At 47.5% G+C, this 16,454-nt stretch overlaps 2 protein-coding genes across 2 annotated transcripts; both read left to right on the forward strand.

The window, feature by feature from the left end:
- Positions 1-6: 6 nt before the first annotated feature.
- POLR1B (RNA polymerase I subunit B) lies at positions 7-14,454 on the forward strand. Its single transcript, XM_041468136.1, has 15 exons — positions 7-112; positions 190-357; positions 2,344-2,490; positions 3,311-3,443; positions 4,470-4,606; positions 5,083-5,306; positions 6,282-6,453; positions 7,329-7,500; positions 8,300-8,581; positions 9,163-9,296; positions 9,724-9,894; positions 10,485-10,641; positions 11,249-11,445; positions 11,851-12,104; positions 12,930-14,454. The coding sequence occupies exons 3-15, from the start codon at positions 2,371-2,373 to the stop codon at positions 13,804-13,806; spliced, it is 3,030 nt and encodes a 1,009-aa protein (XP_041324070.1). The 5' UTR covers positions 7-112; positions 190-357; positions 2,344-2,370; the 3' UTR covers positions 13,807-14,454.
- A 464-nt stretch (positions 14,455-14,918) lies between these two features.
- Positions 14,919-16,140, forward strand: PTCRA (pre T cell antigen receptor alpha). The gene is made up of 4 exons (XM_041468151.1): positions 14,919-14,970; positions 15,104-15,415; positions 15,654-15,689; positions 16,031-16,140. The coding sequence occupies exons 1-4, from the start codon at positions 14,919-14,921 to the stop codon at positions 16,138-16,140; spliced, it is 510 nt and encodes a 169-aa protein (XP_041324085.1).
- The last annotated feature ends 314 nt before the right edge of the window (positions 16,141-16,454 follow it).

Here is a 16,454-nt window from a genome sequence, read left to right on the forward strand (position 1 = left end):
CCCGCACCGGCTGCGGCCGCCGCGCCGCGGCGCGACCCAGCGCGACCTCACCAGCGCCCACATCGAGTCCTTCAACTACGCCGTCAGCGAGGGCGTCTATCGCGCCGTGCAGGTGCGGGGGGCGCGGGGCGGGCGGCGCGGCGCCGGGCCCTGCCCCGGCCCCGCCGCGCTGACCCGGTGCCGTTGCAGGATGTGCCCTCGGTGGAATTCGCGCTGAAGGACACCCGGCTGGCGCTGACGCTGGTCGGGGTGTCCATCGCCCCTCCCGCCGTGCCGGCCGGGACGGTGTGCCAGGAGAGGAGGGTGTTCCCGGCTGAGTGCCGCGGGCTCCGCAGCACCTACCGCGGCAGGATCACCGTAAGTGCCCGCGGCCCTCCGCCCGCCCGCCCTGCACACGCCTGTCCCTGTCCCAGCCCGCCCCGCACACGCCTGTCCCTGTCCCGGCCGGGCCCCGCACACCCCTATCCCTGTCCCAGCCCGCCCCGCACACCCCTATCCCTGTCCCAGCCCGCCCCGCACACCCCTATCCCTGTCCCGGCCGGGCCCCGCACACCCCTATCCCTGTCCCAGCCCGGCTCCGCACACGCCTGTCCCAGCCCGTGCTGTAGTTTTAAAGGCCCCTTCCCGGCTCACCGATCTCACGGGGGTTCAGGGAGCGCTGTCCCCGTGGGTGTTGATGATGGGCAGCATCGCTGTTTTCCCCCCGCTCACCAAGCTTGTCGTGGTGCCGGCCCCGCTGCTCTTCTTTTCCGTTCTCCCTGCAAGCAGCCAGCCAGCTCAGAAGACCTTGGATGAAGACCTGTGTCATCCCAGAGAGGACCATAATCCAAATTTTGTTTCTGCAGGAATCCAGGTTTCAAAAGCAGCGTTGCTGCCGTACAGAAGTTCGGAGCTGTAAATCTCTCCTGTTCACAGGTTCTTGGTTTTTGTGAAGTGCTTTGAAATTTGCCTGGAGAGGAAGCATCCCCAGCAAATATTTTCCTTTGCAGTGTGAAAGGATTGCACATTGCTGTTTTCTGTTAAAATGATGTAGTTGTGTCTGAGCTGATTGCTTGTGTGAGGCACCTGGTGCAAGGGAGTGCTTGCTTGGAATTTCAGGTTTTTTGCTTGTTTTCTTTTTTGTTGTTTTTTTTGGGTTTTTTTTTTAATTTCTCTGAAGCTGTACACCTTGCCATGATAAGAGCCACTCTAAGTGCAGTACCTTATCTGAAAATGAAAGTGGGGCAGTGCAGATTGTTCATAGCTGTATTTCCACTGGATCTTAGATTTTCCTGAGGTACAGCTGATTTTGGTTTTCTTACCTGAATTATTTCCCATCTCTTTTTTTTCCCCATTGCCTGTTTAATGCTTGGAGCAGTTAGAACAGTTTGCTGTGCCCTGTGTGACAAGGCATTGCCTTGTGCTGGGGCAGGTTAACCTCTCTCTTTCCCTGCCCATGCACAGCAGAAAACAGTCAGCAATCACTCCCTGTTTCCACTGTGCTGCTTTAGCTCCAAATCCCTCCCTCACTTCCCACTGCCCCAGGGTAGGATGTGAGCCCCTGTCTGCTGAGCAGCTGTAGACCCTTTATCATCACTTCAGGTGTAGACCAGGCTGTATCAGTCCCTGTGTAAGGCTGCCCCGTGGTTTTAAAGGGGCACAGTAGCATTCCCCTTCCCTTTTCCAGTAATTTCTGAGACTCAGTTTACTCATTTTTGCTGCTGCCAGATGTTGAACCCATGTTCCTGTATTGCAGTGCTAGTGTTTCTCTCCTGCAGGACAGCAGCTCTTTCAAAGCCCATCATTCTGCATGCAAAGTTAGGATTCTTTGCTCCCACAGTTTTCCTTCACACACACTGCCAGAACTTGTTAATAAATCTTCTTTCCTGCATGCTTTTCTTTCTCGTTTTTCAGATCACTCATGAACATGCTGAGTGAAGAAAGGAAGATTTTGTCAGGCCTGTAGTGTGGATGTCTTTTCAGTGGACACTTGCTGTCTTCTGCTTTTAACTGTTACCTTCTGAAGTTTCCTTTCCTGTCCTGTGGCTGCCTTTTTTTATTTAGGCTGCTCTGTTGAAGGGTCTGGAAGGCAAAGGAAGCCAGACCAACCTTGATTGCTCAGCCAGCAGCTTCTTCACCTGACTCCAGACTTGCATCATTTTCTTCTGTAAACCCACACTGACTGTTCCCCAGAGCGTAATCTTTATGCACGTATCTTCTGGCTCTTTTTTTATTATTGCTACCATTTTACAGTGATACAAATCCGTTCAACTGCTTGTGGTTGTATGAAAGGTACAGTTAATACAGCAGGAAACATTAAAAGGGCAGCTTAACTTGCTTACTGTTGGTATTGTGTTGTTTTAGGCCGACATCAGCTGGTCAGTGAATGACATGCCACAAGGGACTATCAAACAGCCCCTAGGGTATATTCCAATCATGGTGAAGTCCAAATTGTGCAACCTCTGTGGTTTTTCTCCACAAGACCTTTTGCAGCACCACGAGGAGGAAGAGGTAACGGGGATTTTGAGGGTCAAGAAAGTCTGTGTTTTACCTGAGCCGTCTGTCAGGTCACCTTTTCTTTGCTGGGCTTGAGCATTGATATTTTGTTTCAAGTTTGACTTCCCATTTTCTCTTGAAAGCAGATTGTTTATGGGGGCTCGATAAAGCAGCTCGAGAAGTTTGCAGCCATGGCTGTTCTTGAGCACAGGGATCTTTTTGGTGTAGAACCTCTCAGCTGCTACACAGCAGCTGATAGTGCTGTGAAGGGGACTCTGTGGAGAGAAAGATTTGGAGAACAGGCATTGGAAGAGACATTTCCATTCCCAGTTGTCTTCTGCAGCTTTTTCTCTGTCTCCACAGTAGCATGTTAGCTGTCTATAATTGAATACAGCCTTATATAGCTCTGAATTTTGAACTCACAAAAAAAGACAGAGAAAAACTACAAATGCAAATCAGAAAAGTCAGCTTGTATGTGACCAGACAGAGATCTTTTGTAGCATCCCATGAACTCTGGTTTATAAACTCAAAGTGAGAACTTCAGAGCACTTACTTTAAAAAGTTAATGGCAACTATTCAGGTATGTTCCATTGATCACAAAGTTTTTTTCTTCCTCTAAACTGTGGAACATGCATCCTTTTCCTTGCACTTTGCTACATTTAGACTTCATAAGTCTAAGGAGTGCAGCCTTTCCAAAAGCAGTGCTGAATCATGTGTTGCTATTTACAAATTAAATGTTTGGATTTCGTGTATAGTACAGGCATTTTTTTCTTCTACTCACAATGCCAATTCTGAGTTTCTAAGTGTATTAAAATTATTTTTCTTCTCCTTCCAGGAAATGGGAGGCTACTTTATAATCAATGGCTTAGAAAAAGTAATCAGGATGCTGATTATGCCCAGACGAAACTTCCCTCTTGCAATGACAAGACACAAGTGGAAAAACAGAGGCCCTGGTTTCACAGAGTATGGTAAGCTCAGCAGTTTCCTGCAGCATCCTGGTAACAACTGCTTGAGGACAAACAGGAGTGACCATCTGTAGCTGAATTTTGGTAGTTTGTTTTGTTACAGTGTAGTGTAAATATTTTTTGCTGCATATAAGAATAAAGGGTAAACACATCACCATGATGGTACAAGCAAGAAGCAGGGACTTCCTTGTGGGAGCTGTCTGAGCTACCAATAGGGAGCAAGGAGATTTTATTCCAGGCTTTGCAGCACTTGCCACCTTTTGTTGTGTTGAAGGTGCAACTAAAACCTCACCTTCAGTACAAGTCAGTGTAATCCACTGAACTAATTTCACTGATTTTGTCCATACATGATGGCAGATTTAATATCCATGAAGCAGAGTAAGCTAGGTTCATGGCTGCACCTCCCCTTTGTCATGTATACTCAGCAAAACCAGTTTAAAATTTAATTAAGCCAGCAAATGTTAAATAGCATTTTAAACTCAGGTGTTGCCAGTTGCTGATTGACTGGACCATGGTGCTTGAGCACACACTCTGGTTCCACACTAGTTTATTCCAAGGCAGTGGCAGATTAGATGGTCCTTTTTTGTTTTATTTTTCTTTGTCCTGCAGATGATAGTGTAGAACTGGACCAGGAAACACTGCTGCTGCACTGCCAGCCAAACACAGAGATAAGAGTGCCATTAGGAACAGTAGTTGTATGTTCTCTGTCCTACAACCTACAAACCCACAAAGGTTACAAACAGGATAATTGAGGCCTGGGTCTTTCTTTAAAAACTTTGTGCATCTTCAAGCCTCTTAGCACATGTGCTGGCTGTCCTGAGACACAGCCCTCTTTAGCTAAGAGCTGAGTTGAGGTCATGTGTTTATTTGAAGTGGCACACTGACAGTGAAGTGAGTGATCTGCCTCATGTTCTCAGCCATCAAGTACCAAAGTTTCTCTCATGAATTGTCTCACACCTCCTTGGACATGACACAGTGATGCAGCCACTTGGTTTTGTGCAGCTCGTGCTGATGTTGTGATTTTTGCAGGGGTGGTGATGCACTGTGTCAAGGATGAGCACACTGCAATAAACATGAACCTTCACTACTTGGAAAATGGCTGTGTCATGGTGAATTTCATTTTTCGCAAAGAGTTGTTCTTCCTCCCCTTGGGATTTGCTCTGAGGGTAAGCAATGAAAGCTTGTCATTTCTCTGTTGAATAAATACAGAAATTTTGCAAAGCATTTTTATTTTAAGTAATGAGAAGAAGCTAATTCCACTTGGAGTACTTTCAGTCAGCCTTCCAATTCTGATTGGAGCAGGGTCATCCAAACTGCAACACTGATCAAACACTCAGTCTGCAGCAGAGGAAGTGTCTGCAGGGACAAGAGATGAGGGGAGAGTCACATGCTCATGGTTTTGTGGGGTTTTCCTAATGAATGGTCTGGATGGAGATCATTATCAGTGTATGAATATCCCCTGCACTACTCTCTAAGCATCTCAACCCCACAGCATTTTGCAGTTTTCATTGTGGAAGGGCATTTCTAGAGCACTGAAAACCTAAATAATGAGTTAGTATACAGCTTAGTTCTTTAGCTGTGTTTTGTAGACAGATGTTGTTATGACCTTCTTTTTCTGATCTGATAAACTTCTGTCTCTCAGGCATTAGTTAATTTCCCGGACTACCAGATTTTTGAAGAGCTGGTGAAAGGAAGGGAAGATGACACCTTTTATGCGAACTGCATTACTGAGATGATGAGAGCGGTGGTGGATGCCGGCTGTTTGACACAGCAAAACGTCCTGGACTACCTGGGAAAGAGCTTCAGAGTGAAACTCAACCTGCCTGAGTGGTACAGCAATGAACAGGCTGCAGATTTCATTCTGAGGTCTGTATGTGGCTGTGATGAGAAGGTTAAAGCTAGCTCTGTGACTGAGGATCCATTTGGTGAACAGAAATACTGCAGTTTATTATCGGTTTCACACAATCTCTGTCAGCTCTGAATAATTTTTGTCTTTTAAAATGGCAGAAAAGAGATGCTTTAAAATCTTCTTATATGAAATAAGTCAGAAAGCAGTGAAAGAATTGGCTTGGAGACTGTCAGTGTGGCAGGCATTCAACTAAAAAATTCATTTTTCTGGTAAAGCAGGTGTTTGCTCTTCCTCCAGCTTTAGGAACTAAAATTTATAGGCTGATGTGAGAGTATTATGGTGATATGTGTTTTAATGCATTGGCACAAGTATTCCCAAAACAGTTTCATGAGAGGGTGGCAGTTTTTATTTAGATGGGATTTTTGTGATGTCATTGATGAAAGACACAAAGGTTGAGGAAGAGAAGGTTAAAGCTAGCTCTGTGACTGAGGATCCATTTGGTGAACAGAAATACTGCAGTTTATTATCGGTTTCACACAATCTCTGTCAGCTCTGAATAATTTTTGTCTTTTAAAATGGCAGAAAAGAGATGCTTTAAAATCTTCTTATATGAAATAAGTCAGAAAGCAGTGAAAGAATTGGCTTGGAGACTGTCAGTGTGGCAGGCATTCAACTAAAAAATTCATTTTTCTGGTAAAGCAGGTGTTTGCTCTTCCTCCAGCTTTAGGAACTAGGTGTGGTTTTCCTTTTTTGTTTGTGCTGGACTGTTGCTCAGACCACAGTTTTCCATACATGGCTTGATACCAGTGAAGATTTGGAGTTTCTGTGACAGGACACTGATAGTGCTAACAGAAATATTCTGTAGCTTACGTCTACTTGCCTTGTTAGGCTTTTATTTAAAAAATTAGTTTACAGTTATTTAGGAGAGACATGAAGAACATGAAGCTAGCGTGAAGAGATCATGGAGGTTGTCCTTCTTTCTCTTCCTTCAGCAATTGCATCTGTATTCACCTGACCAATAGAATTGAAAAGTTCTACCTGCTCTGTATGATGACCCAGAAGCTCTATGCTTTTGCCAAAGGGGAATGCATGGAAGATAATCCAGACAGTCTTATGAATCATGAGGTGCTTACCCCAGGACAACTTTTCCTTATGTTCCTAAAGGTAAGGTCATGGCTCCCACATCTTTACATTTCTTTACGGATCAGAAAGTTGGTAACACGCTTTTGACTTCAACAGGTAACTTACTACTAATCTATTCCAATTCAATTTATAGGGATACCTCAGGATGCTGGGAGTAGAGAAGTCATGTTCAGAAGCTTGACTGTCCCATGAAATTCACTGTGGAATAGTAGTTCTCATTCCCAAATAAGATACTTCCCTGTGTTATTACATATTTCTATAATCTTTCTTTTCCCATTTAGCCAGAATTTTCTTTAGCATTGTTTTGTTGAAAGCCTGTCAGAAATTCTCTACTACTTGGGTGGTTTGAAAGTGAACTTGGGGAAGCATTTTAGTGCTATGAAAAACAGCTACCAGGAGCCAGAAAACGTTGTTTTCCTGCCTAGCCCGTGCTGTCAGATCAGCAGGGGAGTGAGTTAACAGCCCCTTTTTTTTGAATTCTAGTATCCTAAACAGTCTAAAGCATACAGTAGACATAGTGTACACTGTATACAGAGTTATCCTTGTGGTCAGATTGTAGGTACAGTTTCTGCTTTGGGTTGTCTGTGCTTTATGAAATTCTCTTATTGTACTTCATTTGCCAGACTCATCACCATTCTGGGGGGAAGTGATTGCCAAGCTGTTGGGTGGGTGTTTTCCTTTTAGTTCTGTGTTGACATATACCATCAGCATCTTGATAGAATGAAGTCAGCGTTGGAAATAAGTCTGGAAAACTGACAGTTCCTTAAAAGTTGTCCATCTTGCTAATTTCAGAGTTCTGTGGCATGTGCAGCTGATGTGCTAGATTAGAACTGGTGTTCTAATTTGAGCCTTTCCTGCCCCGTTTTAATTTTAAATCTCTCACTTTTAAACCATAGGAGAGGCTTGAAACCTGGCTGCAATCTGTAAGGTTTGTTTTGGAGAAAAGAGCAGAAAAGACAGATATCAGCCTAAATACAGACAGCCTGGTGAAGGCATTCAGCCTGGCACCAGACTTCACCAAGCCCTTTGAGTATCTGCTTGCAACTGGTAACCTGAGGTCTAAAACAGGTAAATCTGCAGGCTTAAGGGGCCTTTTTTTTTCTTTTTTTCTCCCATAAAACAGAATGAGGAACAATGTAAAATTGAGCTCTTAACTGGAAACAACTGCTTGTAGGCAGACACTGTAACTGAATTGCTAAAAGGAGTTTGAAGAAAGGGATAGTGGAGGAAAAAAGGCAAGATTTATGCACAAACATAGGTATTGTGCATGGTATAGAACAAGTTAGTTATGAAAGCAGAGCCTCTACCCAGATGAAAAGCTGAAATGAAATTTAGCATTGTTCAAAACAGTGACGATAATTCAATTTGCTTTCCCAAAGATTATTTCTTCTTAGAAGGTGCAATGTAAGATAGAGAAGGGGCATTTTTTTAATCACAACTGCCCCATTAGTCATGTGAGCTTAAATGGAGAGAAACTGGTTTGCTGATGCACATTCAGCTTTATTTGATGCTTCCCTGGAGTGTCCAGTATGACAGTGTTGTAATGGAGTGCCCACTAGAAAATGAAATTAGATTTAAAACCTGCAGAATTTTGGTAAAACATACCAGCTGCAAGTTCCTATTTGCTTCACTGGCAATTACTTCCACACGTTTGTAAAAGGAACTAGATTTTAAGGAATAGCTTGGAATTCCAAGTCTCTAGGTCTCTTATAGGTCACTGAGTTTCCTGTGCACATGAACCTACCTTGTTGGGATCCAGTGTGAGCATCTTCAGGGGTTGTGAAAAATAAGAACTGCCTTATAACATCATCCTATATTTGTTAAAGTTGGATGAGTTCCTGACATAAATCTCCCCTTTGTTCCCTAGGGCTGGGCATGTTGCAGGCCAGTGGTCTCTGTGTGGTGGGGGACAAGCTGAATTTCATCCGCTACCTCTCCCACTTCCGCTGCATACACAGAGGGGCAGCGTTTTCCCAGATGAGAACCACGACTGTCCGCAAGCTGCTGCCCGAATCCTGGGGCTTCCTGTGCCCTGTGGACACCCCGGATGGAGAGCCCTGTGGGCTGATGAACCACATGACAGCTCTGTGTGAAATTGTCACTGAGATGGTGCCCGTGACAGACATTCCACCTTTGTTATGTTCCCTGGGTATGTTTCGCTGTTTGCACTAAACCTAATGGTTTAGTGTTCTCCTTTCTTACTTCCCTGCCCTGCACCCCATGCCTGGGAAAGGTTCTTCACACAGCATCACAGCACACTGCTCAGCTGAGAAGTGAAATCAAGTTTGACTTACTGGGCTTCTGCTTAGTGGTAAATAACACATTGCTTGTACAGGCACATCAGCCTGTAAAATTCCATGTCAGTGTCTCTCAGCTGTGTGCTGCAGTGTGAGGATGTTCACTGAAGCACAAGGAATTGCAAAAGGAATTTCTCACAGCTCTGAGAAACTGGACTAAGCAGTAACTTTGTAATGACTTGAATTGAACTGCAGTTCACTTGTGATTACCACAATAATGAGAATCTTTATTTCAGTCAGAAAAATGGGGAGGGGAATGACATTCTAAGCTGTAAATGTTTTTCATTTTCCATTGAACCTGCCTATGGCTTTGCCAAAAATGTTTTGCTGTCTCAGAAAGTTTCTTGGTGTGAACTGAGAAGTGCAGAAATAACTCCTGTGTTTTCTTTGCTTTTTTTTGGCTGTTCTGTCCATCAACCCCCTGTTGCCACAGGTGTGACCCCCATTGATGCAGCTCCAAGCCAGCCTTACTCCGAGTGCTACAGAGTTGTGCTGGATGGCTCCATGGTGGGCTGGGTAGAGCGGGAGCTGGCTCCCGAGATTGCACAAACTCTCCGCCGTTTCAAGGTTTGTTGTCTTGTTTGAAATGTTTCTTAGCTAAACATCTTCCACATGCAGTGGCCAAAAATAGGAATGTTTGGAACTTCTTAGGCTTCCTTTTTTTTTTTTTTATCTGATCAGTAAGTTATCTTTGGCTGTATGTTAGTATTAGAGTGTGCTTTTGTGTTACCTTTTTTATTAATTGATATGTTTCATCTGTTAGTTTATGAAGTTACAGTTTTTGAAAGAACATTTTCTTGGAAAAGGCAAGATAAGACATATTCTGTCTTTTCTTTTGGTGGAAGTTTTTCTAAAAGTATTTCTAAGAGCTCTTCTCCATAGCTTTTTATTAGTGGCTACACCTGTGGTTGACATTATGATTGCATGACCAGGTGGATGCAGTTTAGTTAAACTTGGTCTGTGTTTCTAGATTGTTATTTCTTCGCACCAACAGATAACACAAGAGAAGAGATTTCCTGCACGGGCAGAAGTGGTCCTTATCCCAATGACAGGAAAACCCAGCCTGTATCCTGGGCTCTTCATTTTCACTAACCCTTGCCGGATGGTGCGGCCTGTCAGAAACCTGTCCTATGGAAAGAATGAATGGATTGGCACCCTGGAACAGGTGGGGTTTGCATATTCCCATGGTACGGAGGTACCTGGCATCAAAAATGGGTTTGGTAAATATTTATGAAAGGAGCTGAGGATGAGGCTTGTGTTGAAGAGCTAGAATACGTGATGAAAGGGGGTTTTTCACTCCTGCAAATTGATTGCATTAAATGTCATCGCTGGACTGCAGAGATCTTTTTGAGATCTTCAGATCTGCTCTCAGTATTTACTTTGTGCAGATTTGAGGTGAAGGATTGCTGTGTTGTGTGTACCATGTCATCTTGTGTTGCATCATGTTTGCCAAATGGCTCCTGGGCAGCCAAGCAGTGCATTGTTGGGAGCTCATCCACTTGGAACTATTAAAGTGGGAGACGGAAAGGAGGACACGTTACTGCAGTTTTGTATTTCAGGCTTCCTTCCCATGCAGCTAGTCTGTGGTAGGTGGTTTACCAGCTGTCTGATTTGTCTTGCTAATACAACTACAGTGCAGGCAACAACCAAAGCTAAAACTGAAATGGACAGAAAACTATTGGAAACAGCTTTGTTTTGTTTCCTTCCCTTTAAAAGAAGGAAGTGAACAAGCATTATCCAATTTGATGTTTGCAGATCTTCATGAACGTGGCCACGATGGAGTCAGAGGTGGTGCCTGGAGTGACCACTCACCAGGAACTCTTCCCTCACAGCATCTTGAGCGTGGTGGCCAATCTCATTCCCTTCTCTGACCACAACCAAAGTCCACGGAACATGTACCAGTGCCAGATGGGTAAGTGCTGAAGTACCCAATGCTGCAAAACACTGGGCAGAGGGATTAACACTTCATTAACACCTCTAGTATATTGAATTTCTGACAGTATTTTCAGAAAGATGTCCTTAAAACACTACCTCTTTCTTGTACTTTTCTGCAAGTAGCAATATGACTGTTCAAAACTCGATTCCCTTGCCAGGATATTGACGCTGCAGGAGCAAATGCATTTTGGCCTGGAAATGCATAATGTGGGTCTCACTCTGGGAAACACTGGGGAGAAGACACACATACATCCCCCCCAAAAAGACAAAACAGAACAAGTAAACACACAAAAAAAATCTCCAAGTAAGCAAAACCAGAAACACCACACCAACCTTAGTAGGAATTTTGAAATTGCAGAAAAGAAATCTGCAGAAAAGACAACAAAATTAGATGCAGTCCTTATGAAATGCTGTGAAAGGCATTGAGTATTGTGGTTCATAGAAAACTTATAGCTGGGCTTAGGACAATTATTAAATTCCAAGGGGGTTAAGATTGATAATCCCTCTAAATTTGTAAGTATTTCCAGCTTTTTCTTAACAAGATGCACGGAGGAATAAATCCAAGTTTCCCTCCTTCCCTCCAGGAAAGCAGACCATGGGGTTTCCTGTTTACAACTACAAGGATCGCTCGGATAACAAGCTGTACCACCTGCACACCCCGCAGAGCCCTCTGGTGAGGCCCAGCATGTATGACTATTATGGGATGGACAGCTATCCCGTTGGCACCAATTCCATCGTGGCTGTCATCTCCTACAGTGGCTATGACATGGAAGATGCAATGGTAAGCTGCCAGAAGGAAAAAAAATCCTGCTGTCCTGTGAAGGAATTTGATGTGGGGCACTGGGAGTAGGGGTGACACTCAGCTGAGAAGACCCTGCTTTCTGTCTGTGCTGGTCCTCACACCCTTTGGGCACATTGAGCAGCACAATGGTTGTGTTGTTACAGCAGGCAATACTGGAAGTGCTGGGAGTAGAGCAGAGCTTTGTTTGTCCAAGGCTGTGGCCTTCCAGCTTTGAAAAATACTGGGGTTATATGAGGCTTGAGCTTTTTGGAATGGTGACTTACTGGGAGACTTTAAAAAGGCAGTGTTCCCATTTTGATGGGAACCTGATTCTTACCTTGGTAAATGTTTTCTTCTTTGAAGTTATCAGCAAGTCTTTAACAGGCTTTTGTTTCTCTTTTTTAGATCGTAAATAAATCTTCCTGGCAGAGAGGATTTGCGTATGGAAGTGTTATCAAGGCGGAGAGCATTGACCTTTCCCTTAAAGCCAGCAGGGCAGGAGATAATTTAGTATTTGGCATCAGGCCTGGCGATCCGAACGTTGGAGAGAAGCTGGATGCTGATGGACTGCCTTTTGTTGGGTCTATCCTGCAGCCTGGGGACCCCTTCTACAGCTTCATGAACCTCAACACAGGGGAGACCTTCACTGTGTACTATCCGTAAGTACAGCTTGTCACTCCTGGCTCTGCTCATCCCACGGGAGAGCAGGTGGCCCTTTCCCTGCAGATGTTCCCTTTTCTCCTCACATGATAGTGTCCATGGCGTGACAGAGAGCATGAAGTTCATGCTGTAGGTCATTCCCAGGCATGTGTCACATCTTTTCTCTAAGCCAGTGTGTGCTGCAGAGCTGGCTTATCCCAAGAGGATATTTTTTTGGTGATTTGCCTGTGCTGGTTGTATGTGGACATGGTAACAGTTAAGCGTGCAGCAGACCCCTGGCACATGGAATATCAGGCTGAGGGCTCATCTATAGAAGGAGCACAACCCCCCTGAACAAGGCACTTGTCAAAGCTCACACTTGGCCTTCCCTTTCTGCTCTGAACTTCCCTCTCTACTGAAGAACTGAATCAGGTTCTTTATTTTGGAATCCCATCAGTATGATGTGAATTTATTGGTGGCAGGGAGAGGGGCTGCTGCCTTAACACAATGGAAATGGCAGTGGGATGCAGTTTATCAGATACAAAGTGTGATACAGGTGAACCAGGTTGAAATGATCCTTATTTTAAATCATGGGTGCCACATTACCCGATCTCCTGAAAGTGGTACCTGAATGGCACTTGGAAGATGCCTTTGTATTGCTTCCTTGCCCTAATTCTTACATAGTCTGAGTTCCCTCACTACTGAGTAGTACTTTGAAGAATGATGGTGTTTCTCAGCTGTCCAAAGGCATTTTATAAGTGGTTTAGGTTTTTTGCTTCATTTTCCTTTTGAAACTAAAAATTATTATCAAACCTGACACCTTTGCTATGATTCGACCTACACAGGAGTAAGGAAGTGGGCATTGTGGACAACGTTCGGTTGTGCAGCAACGACCGTGGCACTGGGAAGTTCAAGAAGGCTTGCATTACTGTGAGGGTTCCCCGAAATCCCACTATTGGAGACAAATTTGCCAGCCGTCACGGACAGAAAGGTATCCTGAGCCAGCTGTGGCCCGTCGAGGACATGCCCTTCACAGAGAACGGGATGGTTCCAGACATCCTCTTCAACCCTCACGGCTTTCCCTCCCGCATGACCATTGGGATGTTAATTGAGAGCATGGCAGGGAAGTCAGCAGCCCTGCATGGCATCTCCTATGATGCCACTCCCTTCACCTTCACCGAGAAGAAGTCTGCTCTGAAATACTTCGGTGAGACTTTAGCGAGCGCAGGTTACAACTTCTTTGGCACGGAGAAGATGTACAGCGGCATCAGCGGGGTGGAGCTGGAGGCAGAGATCTTCGTGGGGGTGGTGTACTACCAGCGCCTGCGCCACATGGTCTCCGACAAGTTCCAGGTGAGGACCACGGGGCCCCGAGACGCTGTCACCAACCAGCCTGTCAAGGGCAGGAATGTGGAAGGTGGGATCCGCTTTGGCGAGATGGAGCGGGATGCTCTGCTGGCCCACGGCACGTCCTTCCTGCTGCAGGACCGCCTGTTCAACTGCTCCGACGGCTCCGTAGCCTACGTGTGCACGAGCTGCGGCAGCATGACGTCCCCTGTGCTGGAGAAACTGTCCCACTCTGTGACCAGCAGCAGGAGGTATTCCTGCTCCATCTGCAGCGAGGTGGATGCCATCGAGGTTGTCCCTGTGCCCCATGTCTTCCGCTACTTTGTGGCTGAGCTGGCAGCCATGAACATAAAAACAAAGCTCAATGTGGAGTAGCTTGGTCCTTGGCATGGTGATAGTTGGAGGGAGGAGGCACATATCAAGTCTCATCCTTGTCCCTGAGTTTCAGGTATTAAGTCAGTTCTCAGGTTCTTCCAAAGAATTCAAAATTATTTTGATATTTGTATTGCGAGGGTGCTTGCCAAGCTATAGGGCAAGGAAAGATGGCTCTGTTGGTTTGTTTGGACTTCCTAAAGGATCACCAGCTATTGAGATGTGTATGAAGATCAGGTGATATTGCTGCTCTGCCCAAGCTCCTGGGTTGAGAGTGATGGGATTCTTTGAATTCAGGCTGAAACTGTAGGTATGAAGAGGTCATAAAACAACATGAAATGAATGCTGGAAATTACAAAAGAATTTTTTTGTTGTTTTTTTTCAAGAAAAATCTTTGGAAAATGTATGCCTTAATGATGGATTTGTGTTGAAGTTATTGTACATGTTTTTTCTTTATTTCAATACATGTGCCTTGAGTCATAAAGAAGGTGGCACAAAGTTCTGCTGCGTGAAGCCACAGCCCTGACTGCAAGTAATCAAGGTTGCCCTGCCAGGTGTGTCCTGGAAGTGTTTGGTGTCACCAAGCTGAGCGGTGCTGGGGTTTGGGGTTTGTTTTGGTGCATTTGGCTGAAGAAGAATAAAGCAGAGGCATTTCCAGCCTGGCTCGTGCATGTGCAGCATGGATATTACAGGACTGGAGCTCGTCCTCCCCTTAAGGCCACAGCAGCTGCCACCCACCCTGCCCTGTCCCAGGTGTCCGTCCGTTCCCCCATGCCCGCCCCGGGCGCAGCCGTACCCTGCGGCGCGGCCCAGAATTCTTGTGTAGTTTCTTCTTCACCTGCCGGCAGCGCCGTGCTGGGCTGGGGCTGCTCCCGGGGCTCGGCGGGCGGGAGGCGCTGGGGGTGTCCCGGGGGCGCGGTGCTGATGTGCAGCACCCCCGGGGCCGGGACTCGCTCCGTGGCGCGGCCGGGAAGGAGCAGCGGGGCGGAGCGGGGCCGTACCAGCGGCGAGGGAGCGCCGCGCCAGCCCCGGCCCCGCAGCCCCGGCGGTGGGCGGTGCAGCCGGAGCTGCGGGTGGGGGCTGAGCCCTTGGCGGCCCCGGGCGCTGCAGCTGCCATGGAGCTGCGCCGGGCGCTGCTGGCTGCCGCTCTGCTCCCGCTCCTGCCCCGTGAGTACCCCCGGGACAAACCCAGGCCGGGTGCCACCCAGCCTGCATGCAAAGGCTGAGCTCTGCTGAGCTGGCAGCCGTGCTGGGTGGGATGTGTGAGGGAAGCAGTGCCCCTAAACCTTGTCTCCTTCAGTTGGCAGGGCAGCTGTGCCACTGCCTACGCTGACCCGGCCACTGAGCATGGTGCTGGCTGGGCAGCACCGGCAGCTGGTGGTGTGCGTGGTGAGCGACTTGGCCCCCAGCTCTGGCCATGCTGTCTGGATCTCCGGTGGGAATGGTAGCATCCTGCAGTCCTTTGCCTATGGGGCCTCCCAGGAGGATGGTGGCACCGTCTGCTCCGTCTCCCTCCTTTCCAGTGACTCCCCGCGCGAGAGGGAACTTGCCTGCCATGTGGGGGCCAACAGGACCTCCCCGTCCCACAGCTCCAGCCCCATCCGCATCACGGGTATGACCCTGCTGCCACCCCCTCTGCCTGCCTTGGCCACGGCTGCCCAGCCGAGTGGGTGCACTGGTGGCCCCCGAGGAGAGAGGTCGGCAGGGCCTCTGGGGCCAGCAGGGAGCAGGTGTGAGGCGCTAGAGGCAAACGTTGCTGTCCCGATCACAGGAAGGGGTTTGTGGCTAGCCCTGCCATGCACCTGGTGCTGGGCTGCCAGTGCCTCCCCAGCTGCTCTTTCATCCCACAGGCAACGAGGAGGCAGCAGAGCTCTGTAGCACAGCTGGTGAGTCTCTGGCCCCTGCCTGATGGGAATGTCAGCTACCAGGGAGAAAGCCCTGGCAGTGGCTTGGCTGGGGCTATGTGGTGGTTGGGATGGGTTTTTCCCAGTGTTGTGGGGCTGGGGAAGAGGGAGGGAAGCTTCACCTTGGTGGGAAGAATGGAGAAACTGGGTCAGAGCCAGCCTGCCTGGCCTCGGGAACAGCATGAGGGTGACATGAGGTGTCTCTGGAATGTGTAAAGATCCCAAGTCTGCCCAAACACAGCCCCGTGGCAGGCCTGGAAGGGACGTGGGTGCAGTGTGTGTGGGGTGTCTGTGGCAGGCATCACCTCACCCTTCCATTGCAGTGTCACCGGCCCCTGCCTTGGCAGCGCTGCTTATGGCTGTCCGCGTGGTGCTGCTGAAGGTCTTGCTCTCTGATGCTGTCCTCACCTCCATCCTCCTCGCCCAGAGCTGAGGGCATGGGCGACTGCCCACGCCTGAAGGGTAAGTGCCCCTGGTTTGGTGTAGGGGTGTGGAAGTCACTAGAAACATTCTGGAGACTAGAGAGGGGACCCCCAAACGGAGGAGGGAGGAGACCCAGTGTTGGCTGGCGGAGGTACAGGATGGGAATCTTGAGGAGACAAGAGAGAGGAACTGACAAATTTCTGTGGGTGGCAAGGCCCCGGAATTACCTGAAGGATGGGAAGGGACCCCAAGGTACCTCGGGGGTGAAAGTTTCCAGAATTCCAGAGGCAGGGAGGGCCCCGGCGGGTTGCGGGTATCCCGCGG

Source organism: Pyrgilauda ruficollis, unplaced genomic scaffold (genome assembly GCF_017590135.1).
Source record: "Pyrgilauda ruficollis isolate IOZ18807 unplaced genomic scaffold, ASM1759013v1 scaffold211, whole genome shotgun sequence".
Lineage (NCBI taxonomy): Eukaryota > Metazoa > Chordata > Aves > Passeriformes > Passeridae > Pyrgilauda > Pyrgilauda ruficollis.